Here is a 15,552-nt window from a genome sequence, read left to right as displayed (position 1 = left end):
TTACCATATATAATATTTCCAGATTTTGGTCTGTAACTGCAAGAAAGAATGAAAGAGATCACAAGCACTAAGCATAAAGAAAAAACGCTGCCATGGTGCTGCCCTAGTTGAGCACAGGCTTTTAAACAAATCCCGTCTCATCAACCTCAGCATTCCCACCCCTTTCCAATTCCTGCAGTGGCTGAAGGCGGTGAAAGGGGAAGAAGGACACCACAAGAGCAAAAGTAGTCTTGTTCTTTGCTCTGTTAAAAAACGAGTCCTGCAAAGGGAAGTGGCTGCAATTGTATTCAGAAATCTCCCGGTCTGGGGATTTTCTTGGTTGGTTAATTGGATTTTTATTCCCAGAAACTGGGTAGCTTCAAGTGAAAACCTGTGGATCTGAGCCACCTGTATCTGAGCTCCTTCATTTCCCATCCTGCTTGGTATGGGCAGGTTCTGCCGGGAGAATGTAACACCAGAACCTTTTATCATACCCAGGTATAAAGCATATTTTTGAAGAAAAACAGAAACAGTTTCATTCCTAAAAACTCAGCTGCCAGAAGCCTCTACTGACACAACAGCAGTCCAAAGGGAAAGAAGATGGAAGTGTATTCATGGCAGAAAACCTTGTAGACAGAAAGGTCATGATTCAGGTGAATGAGCTGCAGACCCAAACAAACATTCACACCTGCAGACCTGGGGCTGCAGTTTGTTTGCACCTGACATCAGTCCCAGATCAATAGCTCCCCAGACATGAGGTCAGCCACCCTGGCTTGCTTCTCCACATGCAGATAGCCCCAGAAGTGGGGGATATTTGAACAGGAACTATACCATGGTTTGTATGCTGAATCACATAGCAAAAAATGAGAAAAAGAATTTATGTGAACATTTACAAGAAGCCTCCAAAAATAACCTGCCTTTCTGTATGAAATTAATTTGGTAGCCCCAAATTGTTCTATGGACAAACGAAACCACTTCAGACTCCATAACTGTCAACCTGGCAGCCTTCAAAGAAACTGATTCCCCATGAAAACATTTAAAAGCCATCAAATATCTGGTAAAGGTGAATACAGATAGGATTATGGATATATCCCATGCTTGTGTGAGACAGAAGAACAAAAGGATCATCTTAGTGTGAAAAAACTAGTATCAAAAATCAAAGTTACACCAATGAGTAATTTATTGAATTTTTTATTTTTATTTTTTATGGTAAGGCTTAACCACGTACCAGTGAGTTTAGTGTATATGGTTTAAGCTTATGGCATTTACTATACCTGAAAATACACAAATGCTTTTGTAAGACCTTGTAAATAAAATTTCCTTTGCTGAAGGAACACTGGACTCCAACTGGTTTCAGATATTTCTAATACCAGTAACCCCAAACCTCTACTCAGCATGCTTTTCTTTCATGGTATAAGATTAATTATCATGGGAAACACATTTTTTGTAAAGAATGGTTTAATTTGCTCCATGTGCAAGTGACAAAGACTGAATTTTCAGGGCAGGTAAATTTCCCTTTTTGCTTTAATATTAAACTTTGTTGCAACTTAGAGGAAATATTCCTTTCCTAAGACTATAAACGTCAGGCAAGTAGAGCCCCTAACTCTTGCCCAACCAGCTCCCCAGCAGTAAGCATCCATGGGGCAGAGTGCCCTGCACCTGGCTGGATCCCACCTCGGAGGGACTACCCAGCTCCCATTTGGTACCAGCCCCAGAGGTGGGCTGGCTGGCCCTCAGCACCCCTCTGTGCTCCTGCAGGAAAAAGCAAGGGCTTGGAAGGGAACTGTAGAGGTTGAGTGGCCGTACGGAGCCAGGGCAGACTTTGCTGGTACTTTACATGCAGAACACAAGAAGGCTGCAGATATTTCGCTCGAGCTAAAATGCGTTCGCCTCTCAACATCTTCAGCTCGGAAAATTATCAACTATTCCACACACCAGGGCAGCTCCAGGAAAGGTTAGATTCCATCAAGGCTATTCTTCGTAAGCCTCTTTGCCATTTTCAAAGGCCATTTAATTGTGAGGTCTGGGGTTGGACCGGTGGGGGAGGATTTGTGTGTATGCCCTTATTGTGAGCACAGTCTGAAGTGAAATGCCAGCTCAGCAGTTTCAGGCAGCCTCAACCACACTTGGGAATGCTGTAGCATCCTTAATAGATCTGCAGCAAAGTGTTTGCCAGAGTTTCAAACTCTGGTGAACAAGGTCCTTTACAGCCTGCAAGTCAGAAAGACATGAAAAGTATAGTCTGAGTCCTCTTGATGAGCAGCAGCTGAAGCAGAGCGAGAGTATGCGCAGAAATAAGTACTCAAAATGCTTTTCCAACAAACCACCAACACAAAAAGACATCAGCACACACAGCCAGCAGTTTTGCAATATTGGACATGCTCAGAGGACACATTTTTCAATTTGCCTCTACATTTAGGTCAACTAAATTGATCACTAGCTTTTAAATCACAGGCATTCTGAAACAAATAAAAATATATGTGCACTCATTTGGCTTATTTTCCTCTTTCTCACCTGACCTGAGCTGCAGAAGTGGAAAGGAAATTAAAACCAGGCCTGAAAAGAAGACAAGCAGCAATGGCTAGTGGTGACACCTTGGCGTAGGTGTGACTGGCACACTAAACATACTGATAATTCAGTGGGATGAAAGCATAGTCTTCACTTGATACATCCTTTGGGAACCACAGGACCACTTCATTAAAGGATGATTATATTATATTAGCAAGGATAATTTTTATGTAAGGAATTCTGTCACACTATGCCTGTGTGAACTCCTCTGTTCCTGCCAACAGCAGAGAGATTTGTCTCTCATCACTGTCAGCAGAGCCAACAACACACAGCATTGGAAACATGAAATCAAGAGATGATATCCTAACAGACTCACTGGCTGAATTACAGTTTCCTTGTTATAACTTGATCAGTTTGGACAAAATACAGTCATTTTTTCTTCATTCTTTTTATATTACCTCTGAGCAACACCAGCAGCAGGAGGACTTGAAAGCAATGCTCCCCCACACGCAAATTCTTGCACAAATCCCCCCCCAACATTCCTGCACCAGCCACACCGTAACATTCACAACTGTTTTTGATCACACTCCTTCTCCCTCACACCTTAAAAAAAAAAAAAAAAAAAAAAAAAAAATAGGTCCCGTGTTTTCACTGCTCAGCTCCAGAGCAGAATTTTAGGTTGCAACTGCAAAGTCCTTTTTAAACTCTTACAGCCATCTTCATTGGTGATACCAGAGCCAGTTCTGCTGCGCTTCTCCCCACACCCTTCATTAGAAAATGTGACATGAACAACATGTGCAAATGCATAGATGTGCACAGAATATGAAATTCTATCGTGTAGCAATAAATAGTCACATATACTCACAAAAGAGTGCCAAAATTATAGTGGTATTTTACAAAACTCTGAACTCATCCCTTTTCAAACGACATGATTTACAATACTTCTCACCTTCTCGCTTTATGATGAATCAAATGTTACTCCAACCACCTTATGACTGTTGTCAAAAAGCCAAAATAAACATGATAGTTATTTGGATTTTACTAAACTAACCTAAATCCAACTGAAAGAGCTTTTACGAATAGACACTGCTTCTCATTTAAAAGAAAAATGTTTTCAACAGAAGATGACAGTGATTGCAAAGAAAGACTTAATATTTCTCTTTTTACAGTGCTTCATTAATGCCTTAGCTGAAACAAGACAGTGCTATGGAAAGTATTAGCAATGTAAAAAGGTGGCACTCCTTTGTGCTTTACAAAGGACTACTGTTTTCATCTGTAAATCTAGAGACTACTGATCTGCGCAGAGATTACTTCTGTTTAAGCCAAGGATCAGCGTCTCTTCAGCAGGAATTTGACTTTAGCCTGTTTTATTGGCTTTTGCAAGATTTATCAGACTGCTGAAGGCAGGCACCGATACATATTAAAGTTTCTTGCCGGTATGGGAAATGAAAAGTAGGAGAAGGGCAAATATCACTGTCAAGTACTGAATAGTAACCCTTTTTTTCCCCCTTGATGTTAAACATTTATTTTGTCTGCTCTGTCAGGGGCAAAGATTCCCGCTCAGCGGCTTGGGCTGGGTGAGCCTTGCCCCCCCGGCTTGTCACTCTCGGCTGATCTATTTGCTTTCCAAAGCCTCTCCTCCCCGCTTCTGCCAAAGCAATTTCACTGCAGGGTCTTGTCAAATCCAGACTCAGACAAGCGATGGCCTTGAACAATTCCTTAGTGCTAAAAAGGTCAAAGATCCCCGATATAACCAGGTTCCTCGTTTCCTCAGCTCTGCACACACACGCCTGCAAAAACCACCTCTCTGCCCAACTCCAGTGCAAGACACCTCCGGTGTCCCAGGCTGCAAGATGTTTTACAGCAGCTATTAAAAGGCAATATAAGGTGCCATATAGCAACAAGAAATACAGCACTTGCAGTGCAACCGCCCGGAGGGAATCCCCTCCCAGCCTCTTCTGCCTATTAACTTGAAAGATTACTTCTAAGCATGAAATTATGGGGGGGGGAAGAAGCCATACACCCCCGAGCACGTTTGTTTTTAGGTATTCCGCTGAAGTTCGCGCCCGACCCGAGGTGCCCCACAGGCGATGTGCCGCGCAGGTGACGCTGTACAGCACCGCGCTACCCCCAAAAACCTGCGGAGTAACGAGGCGAGCCCCGGGAATCCCACACCTCCGGCACAGCCGCGATTCCCTGGCGCGGCTTCTCCCCTCGCCAGCGCGCACGGGCACTGGCGCAGGTACAGGCACCGGCACAGATACAGGCACCGGCACAGGTACAGGTACAGGTACGGGCACAGGTACGGGCACCGGCACAGGTACAGGTACAGGTACGGGCACAGGTACACGTACGGGCACAGGTACAGGTACAGGTACGGGCACAGGTAGAGCCACGCGTGCGTGCCGCTCTCACCGCCATCTCCTACGTGTGCCAACGGGGCGCATCCAGCGCCCAACTACGGCCTCGGAAGCGGGCAAAGGCGCCGAACCAAACGCCCTTCCAAGTTCCCACAACAAACCCGGCGGCAAGTTGAGATTTCCCGTGTAAGCGATGACAGGGGCGGCCGGCCACGCTGCTCGCCCCCGCCGCGGAGCGCGGGATGGCCCCGGGCCGCGGCCGCGCCCCCGCCCGCCCCCACCGGCACCTGCGCCCCTCATCGCCCTTACCCCCGGAGCTGCTCCCTCATGGCGGCGGCTGCTCGGCGGCGCCGCGGAGGCAGAAACAGCGCGTCCGCCCAGCCCCGCCGCTCAGCGCCACTGCGGCCGCCCCGCCGGCAGGGAGGGACGGCGGCAGGGAGGGAGGGATGGAGGGAAAGGGAGAGAGAGGGAGGGAGAAGGCGGCGCTGCCCCGCCCCGCCCCGCTCCCGCCCGGCGGCGGTGCCGGCGCCGCACGCCCTCAGCCCCATCCTCCCGCCCCTCATCCCGGCTGCGGGGCGGCTGAGGGCACCTCGCCCCTCCCCGGCTTCCCCGGGGCTGTGCAGCTATTCTGGAGGAAACCCTCGGGGCTTCCTTTGACTTCCTTTTTATTTTTTTGGGTGTTCTTTGCCCTGGCGCTGGCCGGCCGGAGAGAGGGGTGTGCTGAGAGGCGGCAAATCAGTTCACCTTCAGCGGGCATGGGAAGAAAACTTAGCTAAAATATTCACCGAATCCAGACAGATTTGAAATGGGCCTTAACCTGCACTTTTTTTTTTTTCAGCGTTTAATTTTGGTGCTTAAAATGCCGAGTGGTTTATTTATGAGTGGAATCAAGTAATTTAATTTCTAAGGGCTTGCCTTGGCCCCGCAGGGAAGGAAGGGTGAGCTTCTCCCGTGGATCTGTCAGTGCGGAAGAAATAGTTCTGCTTATGCCAAGTTACTGTTGCAATGTTTCTTTGCATTAATTCCTACGCAATATGAATTACACGAGGAAAAGCCAACCATCTCCTTTTAGTGTCACGAGCACTTCAAATCAGCACTCCAGTCTCCCCTCATGCATGTTGTCCTTCTACATCCTTTACTTGTTAAAATAAGGCTGTGTCGAGCTCCAAGTCCTTCCCATAACCCCTTTTTCAAGCCTTGCATATTGTGATTTCCTGGTAAAGCTACCCCCAAACCAATTTCTTTCAAGTCAGATTCATAGAATGGTTTTGGTTGGAAGGAGCCTTAAACATTATCTTGTTCCACCTCCCCTGCTACTAGACCAGGTTGCTCAAGGCACCATCCAGTCTGGAACACTTCCAGGGATGGGGCATCTCCAACTTCTCCGGGCAACCTGTTCCAGTGCCTCCCCACCCTCACAGAAAAGAATTTCATCCTAATATCAAATCTAAATCCATTCTCTAGCTTTCAAATGTACAAAAGAATCTCCCTGTTTTTACACTGGGAAGATACACACCTAGAAGCATGGAAAATTCATCCCACCCCTGTTACACAGATGTCAGTAGGAGGGTGTAAGCCTAAGTTCCAGGAAATTTAGGGCTCCCCCTAAGGCTCCAGGTAGTTGGGTTATCTGATTTTAAGAAAAGTTCAACAAGCAGTTCAAGGAAAGCCCATGTGGGTTTTTTTTCTAGAAACATTAATGTGAGAGATGCTCCAGGTTCAACCCCTCAGGCCCTCAAATGTAAATATAAAAAATTAATGGAATTAAATGCTAAATTCTCATAGTTTCCAGATGATTTAGGTTGTTTTAACAGGTCTAACTCACAGTTTTCAGTAACCTTGTACCTGCAATACTACCCCAATATGGAAAGAAAATAGAGGAATAATATTTGTGTAAACATAAATCACCATGTTAAAACTCATTAGACTGTGTATTTTCCATTTAATTCAGTGGACCTTGTATTGGATACATTGCTCTATCACGTATCTTAGTTTTGATGTGAATAAACTGGCTGAAGGCTGTCAATTGTGTTATATCAGCAGTCTCACATTGTCTCATTTTTAGCCAAGTTTTAAGAAGTGAGAAAGCTCTCCTTAAGTCTTTAAAACAGGATGATTTTCACCCTAGTTGGGAGGAACCTCAGGGTTCACTACAAGGAGAGAGCAGCTGCTCATGTCATACAAAGGGACGGGTAGCCAGAGGCCAGGCATTTCACGGCGAAAGTGGTTTGTTTTCCTTCAGAAGTATCTAGCACTGATTCTCTGATACACATTCCTTCAATTTTCACTGTTGCTGGAGCTTCCTGGCCTGCCTTAACAGAAGCTTGATGCTGCTATTATCATGCTGGTCTTCTTTCCCATACAATAGTGCCAAGTAATAAGAATTTAAAAACCAGTCTGAATTTCTCATACTTTGCATAATCTTCTTTCTCCTTGAGTTACAAATAAAGCATTGTATTCAATTAGACTCACAGCAGGTGAAAACCCCAATTAGTGAATCTATTTTCTTGGCTCTTTTTCCCTACCTTACACCCACACACCACTTTTTTTTCTTTTTTTTTTTTTTTAACAATAAAGGGTAACTCTGAGTCATTCTCCAATTGAAAAGCAAATTAACCCTTTGATCTCCCAAATCAAACTATTACTCACTCAAGAACATCCAGGGGGAAACAAGAATGTTGAAGGATTAAGGGATTAAGGCCTATTGACTTTATGAATTGATTTTTATAAAAAAGTCTATTTAATGTAGTTCTGATTGTTGTCTCCAAATTCACAAAAGCTTTTTGCTGTTTTGATTGACCTGAAAATTATATTTGTGCTGTATAATGTACATGAGTAATACCACTCTTACTCCAAATTACTTTTAAACTACTCGTAATTTATTACATAAGTATATTTTGTTTGCAGTGTAAGTGGTTACTGTCTTTGGCATTTGTAACTGAAGCCAATTTTTATGCCATACTTAATTTTAGGCCATTTATTTGATAAAAGATAGTCATCTCCCTATAGAAAATAAAACCGGTTTACAGAGTAAGCAGAGTTTTAATTCCCTGTGGTGCTTTTCTTATGCAAGGGCTATTCAGTCACCTTGTGCACCTACATAGAGACCTTAATCAGAAGAAGAGCAGTGTTTATTTCTCCTATACTGTTGTTTTGTCCTGGACTGTATCTAATCAATGTATCCATATCTTCAACATTTAATAACACCAGGTGCTTAAAGGGAAATCATGGCTGCCTAAAAAATGAGGGATAATACTTAGAAGTGGTCTTACTACCCCAAAACTCTTTCAGGAAAAAAGAAAAATAAATTAATTGGATTTGCAGGCAGTCTGACTGCATTGCTCGCTGTCCAAAGGGTCACTGGAATTTCGCATTTAAGAAAGCAGATTTTTCGGTTTTAATAAGTTCTCCTCAGAATGTTGTCCCTTTTCGATGGGGAAAGATCCAGAGTCATGGATTAAAACTAATTAACACATTAAAACTAATTATTTGAACATAAAATAATTGATTCCTAAACATTAACACCTGAGTATAAATCTTTGTAAGTTTTATGTACGAGATTAGCATCATCACTCCATGTTACAGACAGATGTGGAAAACCAACTGCAGAAATGGGTAGGGTCTTGCCTAAAACTAAGGTAGACATTAAGGGTACAAGTTTGCTTGTAAGTTTAGCATTTTATGAGTTAAAAACTAGCGACATTTCTTTAATTTTACTGCCATTGAAAGTGAAGATACAACATTTTCCTATTAGCTAAGTCTTGCTTCCAGAGCCCTCTGAAGTGTGTAGTCTCCTTGTAAGTGTGGCTTTACCATTGCTCAGCTATCTGGTCAGTGGATTAGTTTGCTTTGCATATAAGAAGATGTTGTGGTGCTCTGTGTTGGGCTGGCTAATCCGTTACACTGTTTGAATCTATTTTCTTTTTCTTGGTATAAAAAAATGCTAAAATTCACTTGGGATGGCATAATGACACTTTCCTGGATCATGCATCTTAAATATGCTCCAAGGGCTGACACCTCCAGGGTGTCTGGGCAATTGTTTATAGCTCTCAGAAGAGCCAAGAAGTGAATACTGGTTTGGATGCTGCTAGTTTGTTTTGGGGTTTTTTTTTGCCTTTTTGCACATTACCACTGAAAACACATTAAAATACTATAATGCAATGAAGCAAATGGTTTTGAAATGCTCCATTCATTTTCCCCAACACTGCACTGTAAATTAAAGACCTAGTAAAACATTCATAGCTCAGTATACTTAAAATCAGTTATTTTCACCAGAGGGTACTGGGAAAGGAGCCTACCACTCCCTGTCCAGAGGGAAACTCAACCTCTGTCCCATATGAAGGATGACAAGCTGGTGCTTCTTCTGACCCAAGGGCTCATTCTCTGCACTGCAAGGCAGGTAACTGGCAAATGGAGCTCACAAGGATTTGTTTCACTAAGATATTCTTGGAACAGACAGACAAGGAAGACATATCCCTTCTTTTTCTGTTTTTTTAACTAATTCTGCAGTAAATATTACAGAGCTTGCAGCAATGTAATAGCCAGTATGGGAAGTGTTAGTACCCGGCACGTTTGACAGGAACACTTCTGTTCCTGCTGAATGCACAGCGGCACAGCTTTCGCATTCCTTTGGGCTCTACTTGCTTTTACTACAGTAAGGACACCTGATTAAAAGTGAAATCTTAGTCACCCTACAAGATGGGAACAATGGAGCCTCAGGAGCAGCCTGTGTGTGCCTTATGTTGCACTGCGCTGCATGCTGTTGCTGGAAGGTGAACGAGAGGGTGCCTGTCATTTTGAATATATTAGATATATGTATGAATTCCAGCCTGTTGAGATCTTGGAAAGGATAATTTCGAGAGGCTACATTTATTTTTTAAGGTGATAGCAACAGTAGCAGGGTGTTCAGTCTCTACTGCCATGTGTATGACCTTGAAAAGAGGAGCAGAGGGGGACTGAGGTTAAGTAAGACTGCACATATTACTAGAAAGATATCTTCCCAGGTCCACCAGCACTATGAGCTCTTCAGGTAAGCTCCTGTGAATAGCAAAAGCTCTTTTCTCCCTTCCATAAGAAACCACAGCAAAGAAAGAAAATTAAGAAAGCAGTAACCCTTACTCTTCTGGGATGGAGATGAACTGGAGTGTGAATAGTCCCATGAACAGGAGATCAAGAAATGTTGACAAAATGCTGACATAATGCTAGAAGACTAAAAGTAGTAAAACCCCCTCTGAAGTAGGCTTTCAGAAAGCTAACAGGGAAAACCCCATATATATATATATAAAAAAAGAAGACTTAAAATCTACCAACCGAAAACATAGGTCAAACCAAATTGCCTGCTGATCTTAACAATGCACAAATAAGACTTGAAAAATTATAATTAGACCATAGTAAATTCTTGGTTTGAGGAGTCTGTATTGGCAAAATGAATGGTTATCATTTCAGGGAGTAGGGTTGAGAAAAAATGCACACTAATAAGGATAAATTAAACAAAGCAGCAAAGAAAAACTCCATTTCTGTCTTTTCTTTGCATGCCCAGTTGGAAATAAATGATTGTTTTGCTTCCTGGGAGGATTAAAATAAGGATTTCATAAACTGTCTTACTCACTGACTCTCTTTTACCTCAAAATCTTTCTTTCTATGCATAAAATTATGTGTTGCAAACACAAAAGCTGGCTTACAAAATCATTAACTTCTCTGCTGTTTACTATCAATGTATATATCTCAATAGCAAGAAACTCTGTATCATGCAGTCCTACTTCACTCAGGCCCAGAAAACCTGATCCTAGCTACTGCTCACCTGGTGTTCCCAATCCCTAACATGCTGCCCCCTCTTCCAAAGGTTTCCACAGACATTAAAGGAGAAGAATGCCATCTTTTTTTATTAATTTGCTTTTTGGTTGTGTTGCATTCCCTAATATACATATTTTTGACATTATTTAATCTATTTTTTGTGACTAATATAATACAAACAGATTCTTTTTTCTTACACTGAAGACATTATTTCAAAATGTCTTTTTGTGAATACCATCTAGAAGAGAAAATTCTCCTTTGGGAAAAAAAGACCCTGAGATCATGCTAGGAGATTATGTACTGGGATATTCCAATGGTAAGGCTGCACTTAGGTAGCAAAGGAAGAGAAAAGTGAAATCTATCACATTTTACAACACCTATATACAAGGAAGTTCCATGACACATGAGCAAAGCTTAGTCCTTCTGCATGGCAAGACTCCTTCACTCTATCTTCCTAAATGTCTTACGTAGGGACCCAGAAAGCAGAGCATTACAGTTGGGGAAGGAACCAGCCTAGAGAAGTTAATGGCAGAGGGAGCAGCTACATCTAACTGGCCTCACCAGTAATTCCATCCAGGCTAACTCCTTCATCTGATCCAGGTGCCATTTCTCATCATTTATTTGCATAGAAATGCAGCTTCAGGTTTAGGGTTGTGCAACCACTCTCAGTCTGAGGTCAGCAAGAAAAAAATTCTGGAAAGCAAAAGCTTCTCATCTGCCATTTCTGAAATAAAACTTTTTATTTCATTTCTAAACAATATCCTATGAAAAAATATACTTTCCTTCAGCTAGAAAATGAGGCAATTGTTCATACAGCTCTGGCAGCCCCCTTTAATGGCAAGTGGCAACAGTCTCATCTTGTCCATGCCAAAGAGTGAAAATTAGTGTTTATATTACAGGCATTTGAAACAAACACAGGCACACAGATGCCTACATTAACTGGGACTTCCAGAGACAGATGAACCAGTATCAGCTATAATGGAGCCATGTCCTAGGGCACAGATATTATTTTATCCTAATTGAATCTGAAAGTATGTTAGCACTTAAACACTTCAGTAAAGAGGGATATAAAGGAATTTTGAGGTAAGATAAAAATTATTTCTCAGTAAGTGGATTTCATTGATGAAAAGGATTTCATTCAAGTCTACTGTGGCAAGTTCAAGCATTTATGCTTTAGCACATGCTCCACGTAATTCCAGAAATCTTCACCTTCCATTTACTTAACTATAATATGGTTCTCCCTACAAAGTAGCTCTCCCAGCTTTTACACTTCGATATCTTTGTGTAGCTCCTTCTATGCCCAGCACAGTAGCTGGCAGTTAATTCAGGGAAGAATCCTGTGGGTGCCAGCTGATAGGAAAAAACTTTTGCCGAAGTATATTGCACAGTTTAAATTTCATGCTTATCAAAGCCTAATAACATGACTGCATTTAGTGGAACTCAATGTCTAGGTGCACTTTCAGTATTTCATTTTAGTATTTCATGTTACAGTTGAGCCAAACGTCTCACGGTACATCTCAGCAAGGTCTCAAATAGCTTGCAATGCTATTGGCATACGTTCATTCAGTTCTCTGATCTCAGTTATTTAACAGAAAATGGAATCTCTTGGGGAAAGAATAAACATGCAAAATGATGATTCCCTTTCTCACAACACAGCCCAATTTCACTGTGAAAAATTTGCAATGAAAATCAGAAATGCCTTGTCTGCCCAAGTCAGAGAGCCTTGACATTTATGATCAAAGGTACACAGATGAATTCTAGGACCTGCCATAGTCCAGTATTGAATCAAGAACAATGGTGACTGTGTTTAACTGAAAATCAGCCAAAATATATTTTTTTCTTTCTATATGGAGCATTTTCCACATTGAACTAAACAAACATTTACCACATTTGTATTTGGAACTATTTGCTGCTTCTTTAGGAAATTGCTTTCAAAGGTGCAATCTAAATCCTGAACAATCTACACAGTCCTAAAATATTAAGGATTTAAACATTGGCTATGGTCCATATTAACATTATTAGACTCCTGCTGCTGCATCTAACTCCTTTGAACACATTATCAGAAATGTCAGCCTACAATTCTACCATATCAAAATCTTCAGCTTTTTCTAAAGTAGTCCGGACTTAAAGAGAAAATTCTTATTGCTAGGACTAAGTGAAGTTACCCATCTTTATCATCTCCCTCACTGCATGACACAGAAAGCCAGATTATTTTGAAAGTTCAAAATACCTTATTTCATATTATCTGGCCTAAGAAACATCACACAGTTTTTGTCACCTTCCTTCCAGGAAAAAAAATGAAGGTATTAAATTTAACCAAGGTTTCTCCATATCTACATGGTACACTACAAATGCAGAGCACAGCACTCAAACCATTTGTTTACTTAATAGTGTCCAGAATTTGCCATTTCATACTGGCATAAATTTAACACATAGGTACCATATTATGTACTGTGTGGAAGATTTTCTGTCATTAAAGTTAGAAAGAAGGATCTTCTAAGCTCACACCTTCTGTCTCAGAAAACAGTACAAGTGTTTGAGCATTCATCTCTAATCCTAAAATAAAAAAGTCTATTTGTCAAACTAAAAATAAGGTGTCATTTTAAATCATAACTCTTCAGGTAAATAACTTTTCTTCAATTACTGTCAATAGCTCTGGTCTGTGGTTGCCAACTTTAGAACAAAATGTCATTTTGCAAATAATTATCCCCACTTTAGTTAATGCCTTTATACTAATACACATCAGGCAAGAGAAAATAATAATAATTAAAAAACAAACCTTCAGCCTTATCTTTTAAATAAAGACAGGGTTAAGATGTGATTTCTAAATATTTTTTTACTTTAGCAATAAAATTTATTTTGCTTATGGGCCTTATAATTTTTAGCAGTGTGGAGAAATGAATGTCGTGTTACTTTTCCACAGTTTTGTTGCTGCAGTTGCTTTTCATTCTCATTCTTAAAATTCTACTGCAATTATTTTTCAAATTATTATCCTTCTACCCATGTCCCTCAATTTGTTCTGTTTTTAGGGTAACTAACAGAGCAAATAATTTATTAAGGATAAAAATAATTTTGCAAAGATTTGCAGAAGCTGACAGACTAAGAATTTTGCCAAACAGAACCCAAGCAGAGAGTGGAGGATTAGACCCCATCAAATCCACTGTTTTTTTCAAACCAGAGTATTTAATACTGAGCTAAAACCTTTGGAGAGTTTTATTTTTAGCAGCTTTCCATATTAAGCTTTGCTCTAAGAATTACAATTTAGGAAACAAACCAAAGAAATGTATTTCTTGTTTGTGAGTAAGGTATCATCATTAAAAGTCTTCCATTCCCCAAATAAATATTTTTCTTTTTACTTTATGCCGTATTTTAAGTTTTCTGATAACTTTCATTGTAAACATTATACTTCACTGAGCTTTAAAATTGAAAAAAAATTTGAAAGGGAATTTATGTGATTAAAACAATCATTTGGTGATGACAGTACACCATGTTTGATAAGAGATGAAGAAAGTGACTGTTTTTACAATGTTTTGTCAACATTGTACATGAAACTTGCTTTCAGTTTGGAGAAAACCAGGCCAGTGGGGCTGTGTCTATGCTGCCATTAAATTAAGTGATTTAGCCTATGAAATAGCCAAGAGAGAGCAACTCTCCAAATGCGGCAATATTTTGGCTATTTGAACTTTCTAGTGGCATATTATCTTAGTTACACTGTTATGTGTGTCTGCCCTGAGAATAATTGCCATTTCTGGGTTCAAATTTCACACAGTGACCCTTGTTCTTACTGCTGAGAGGTGGATGGCACTACAGCAGGCCATGGTGTTCCTCTACTTCCCACTTAGTGCTCCTGTGGACCCAAGGCATGATTTCCTTCACATCTATAAGTTTTGATTTTAAAAATATAATTTTTTTTCATTTCAAATTATCTGGCCTAATGTGAGAGCTGCTGCAACAACTATGGTAACTTTCTGAAACTAGTTGGGCCTGTTCCTGCAGAATAAATTCATCACATGAAATGGCTAAAACCTCTCCCCTCACTGGGGAGCCAGAAGAGTTTTAGATCAGCTCAAATGCCTGTCATTTACCTGCCATGCAGGACACGTTCTTTGCTGTGCTAGATCCTCAAACTTTTGTGATGTGCTTAACAAAGAAATCAGTTGGTAATCAAATTATGTTTAAGCAGTGAATTTTCTGTCCAGAAAGCAACTAATCTGACAAAACCAAGTCACTACCAATGAAGTTTGCTGAATATTTTATATGTAATTTCCAAAGTTTGCAGCAGTCAAATTTTCTAAGAAAAACAACTATTATTTCCATTAAAATTTTTTGTAAACTGGCACGATTTTTGACAGAATTATCAAATCGTGGAAGCACTCCCAATGCATACCAGCATTTCTTTCTTAAATTTTCTTTATATACAAAGCAATGGCTTAGGTAGCAATTTCTGTAAGAAACTGGTAAAAGGTAGGATGTAGAAGAATATTCATCTGCTCCCTTGGACTCTCTGTATTCACACAACACTTCTGCATCTTGCCAAGTTTGTGACCTGCAAGAGCACAGTGTGTAGTGACGATGCTCTAACCCTTTAGTGCCTTGCATACTATACACTGAGCTGAATTTTACTTCCAAACAAAATTTTGGCTGCATTCCTTAGTGAGCACACGTTGTTCTTGCTTAGACAGACCATCCCATTCTCTCGCTTAAAACAATTTGGTGCATTATAATTTTTTTTTTAAACTTGTTCCTGGATGGGCAGAGTTTATATAATCAGTTTCAGCCACCAACTCCAACGTTGAAAAAGACAGTTCATATTTTCTTAATTTAGGTCATTATGCTGAAATCATATTTTCTCTACTTTGTTTTTTTTTTGTATAATTTGCAATTATAAGGATAATTTAAAATAACCTTTAGA

The 15,552-nt window shown here is 40.7% G+C and overlaps 1 protein-coding gene across 17 annotated transcripts in view; it reads right to left on the bottom strand.

Annotated features, from left to right (window-relative positions):
* Positions 1–15,552, bottom strand: part of DMD (dystrophin) — a 1,181,561-nt gene that overhangs the window by 80,807 nt on the left and 1,085,202 nt on the right. For 2 of the 17 annotated variants that reach the window (XM_042035619.1, XM_042035642.1), the window contains exon 1: positions 5,157–5,286. The exons of 13 other annotated variants lie outside the window; for them this stretch is intronic. In XM_042035619.1, coding sequence (XP_041891553.1) covers positions 5,157–5,176 — 20 coding nt within the window. In that variant the 5' untranslated portion in view covers positions 5,177–5,286. Of the gene's footprint in view, positions 1–5,156; positions 5,288–15,552 lie in introns of those variants that run through there. 2 more of the 17 variants (XM_042035636.1, XM_042035628.1) reach the window with 2 other exon arrangements.

Source organism: Corvus kubaryi, unplaced genomic scaffold (genome assembly GCF_017639235.1).
Source record: "Corvus kubaryi isolate FWS band 111438036 unplaced genomic scaffold, C.kubaryi_AGA036_p1.0 133, whole genome shotgun sequence".
NCBI lineage: Eukaryota > Metazoa > Chordata > Aves > Passeriformes > Corvidae > Corvus > Corvus kubaryi.
Note: the sequence above shows the minus strand (reverse complement) of the source record. Positions and strands in the feature narration are given on the sequence as shown.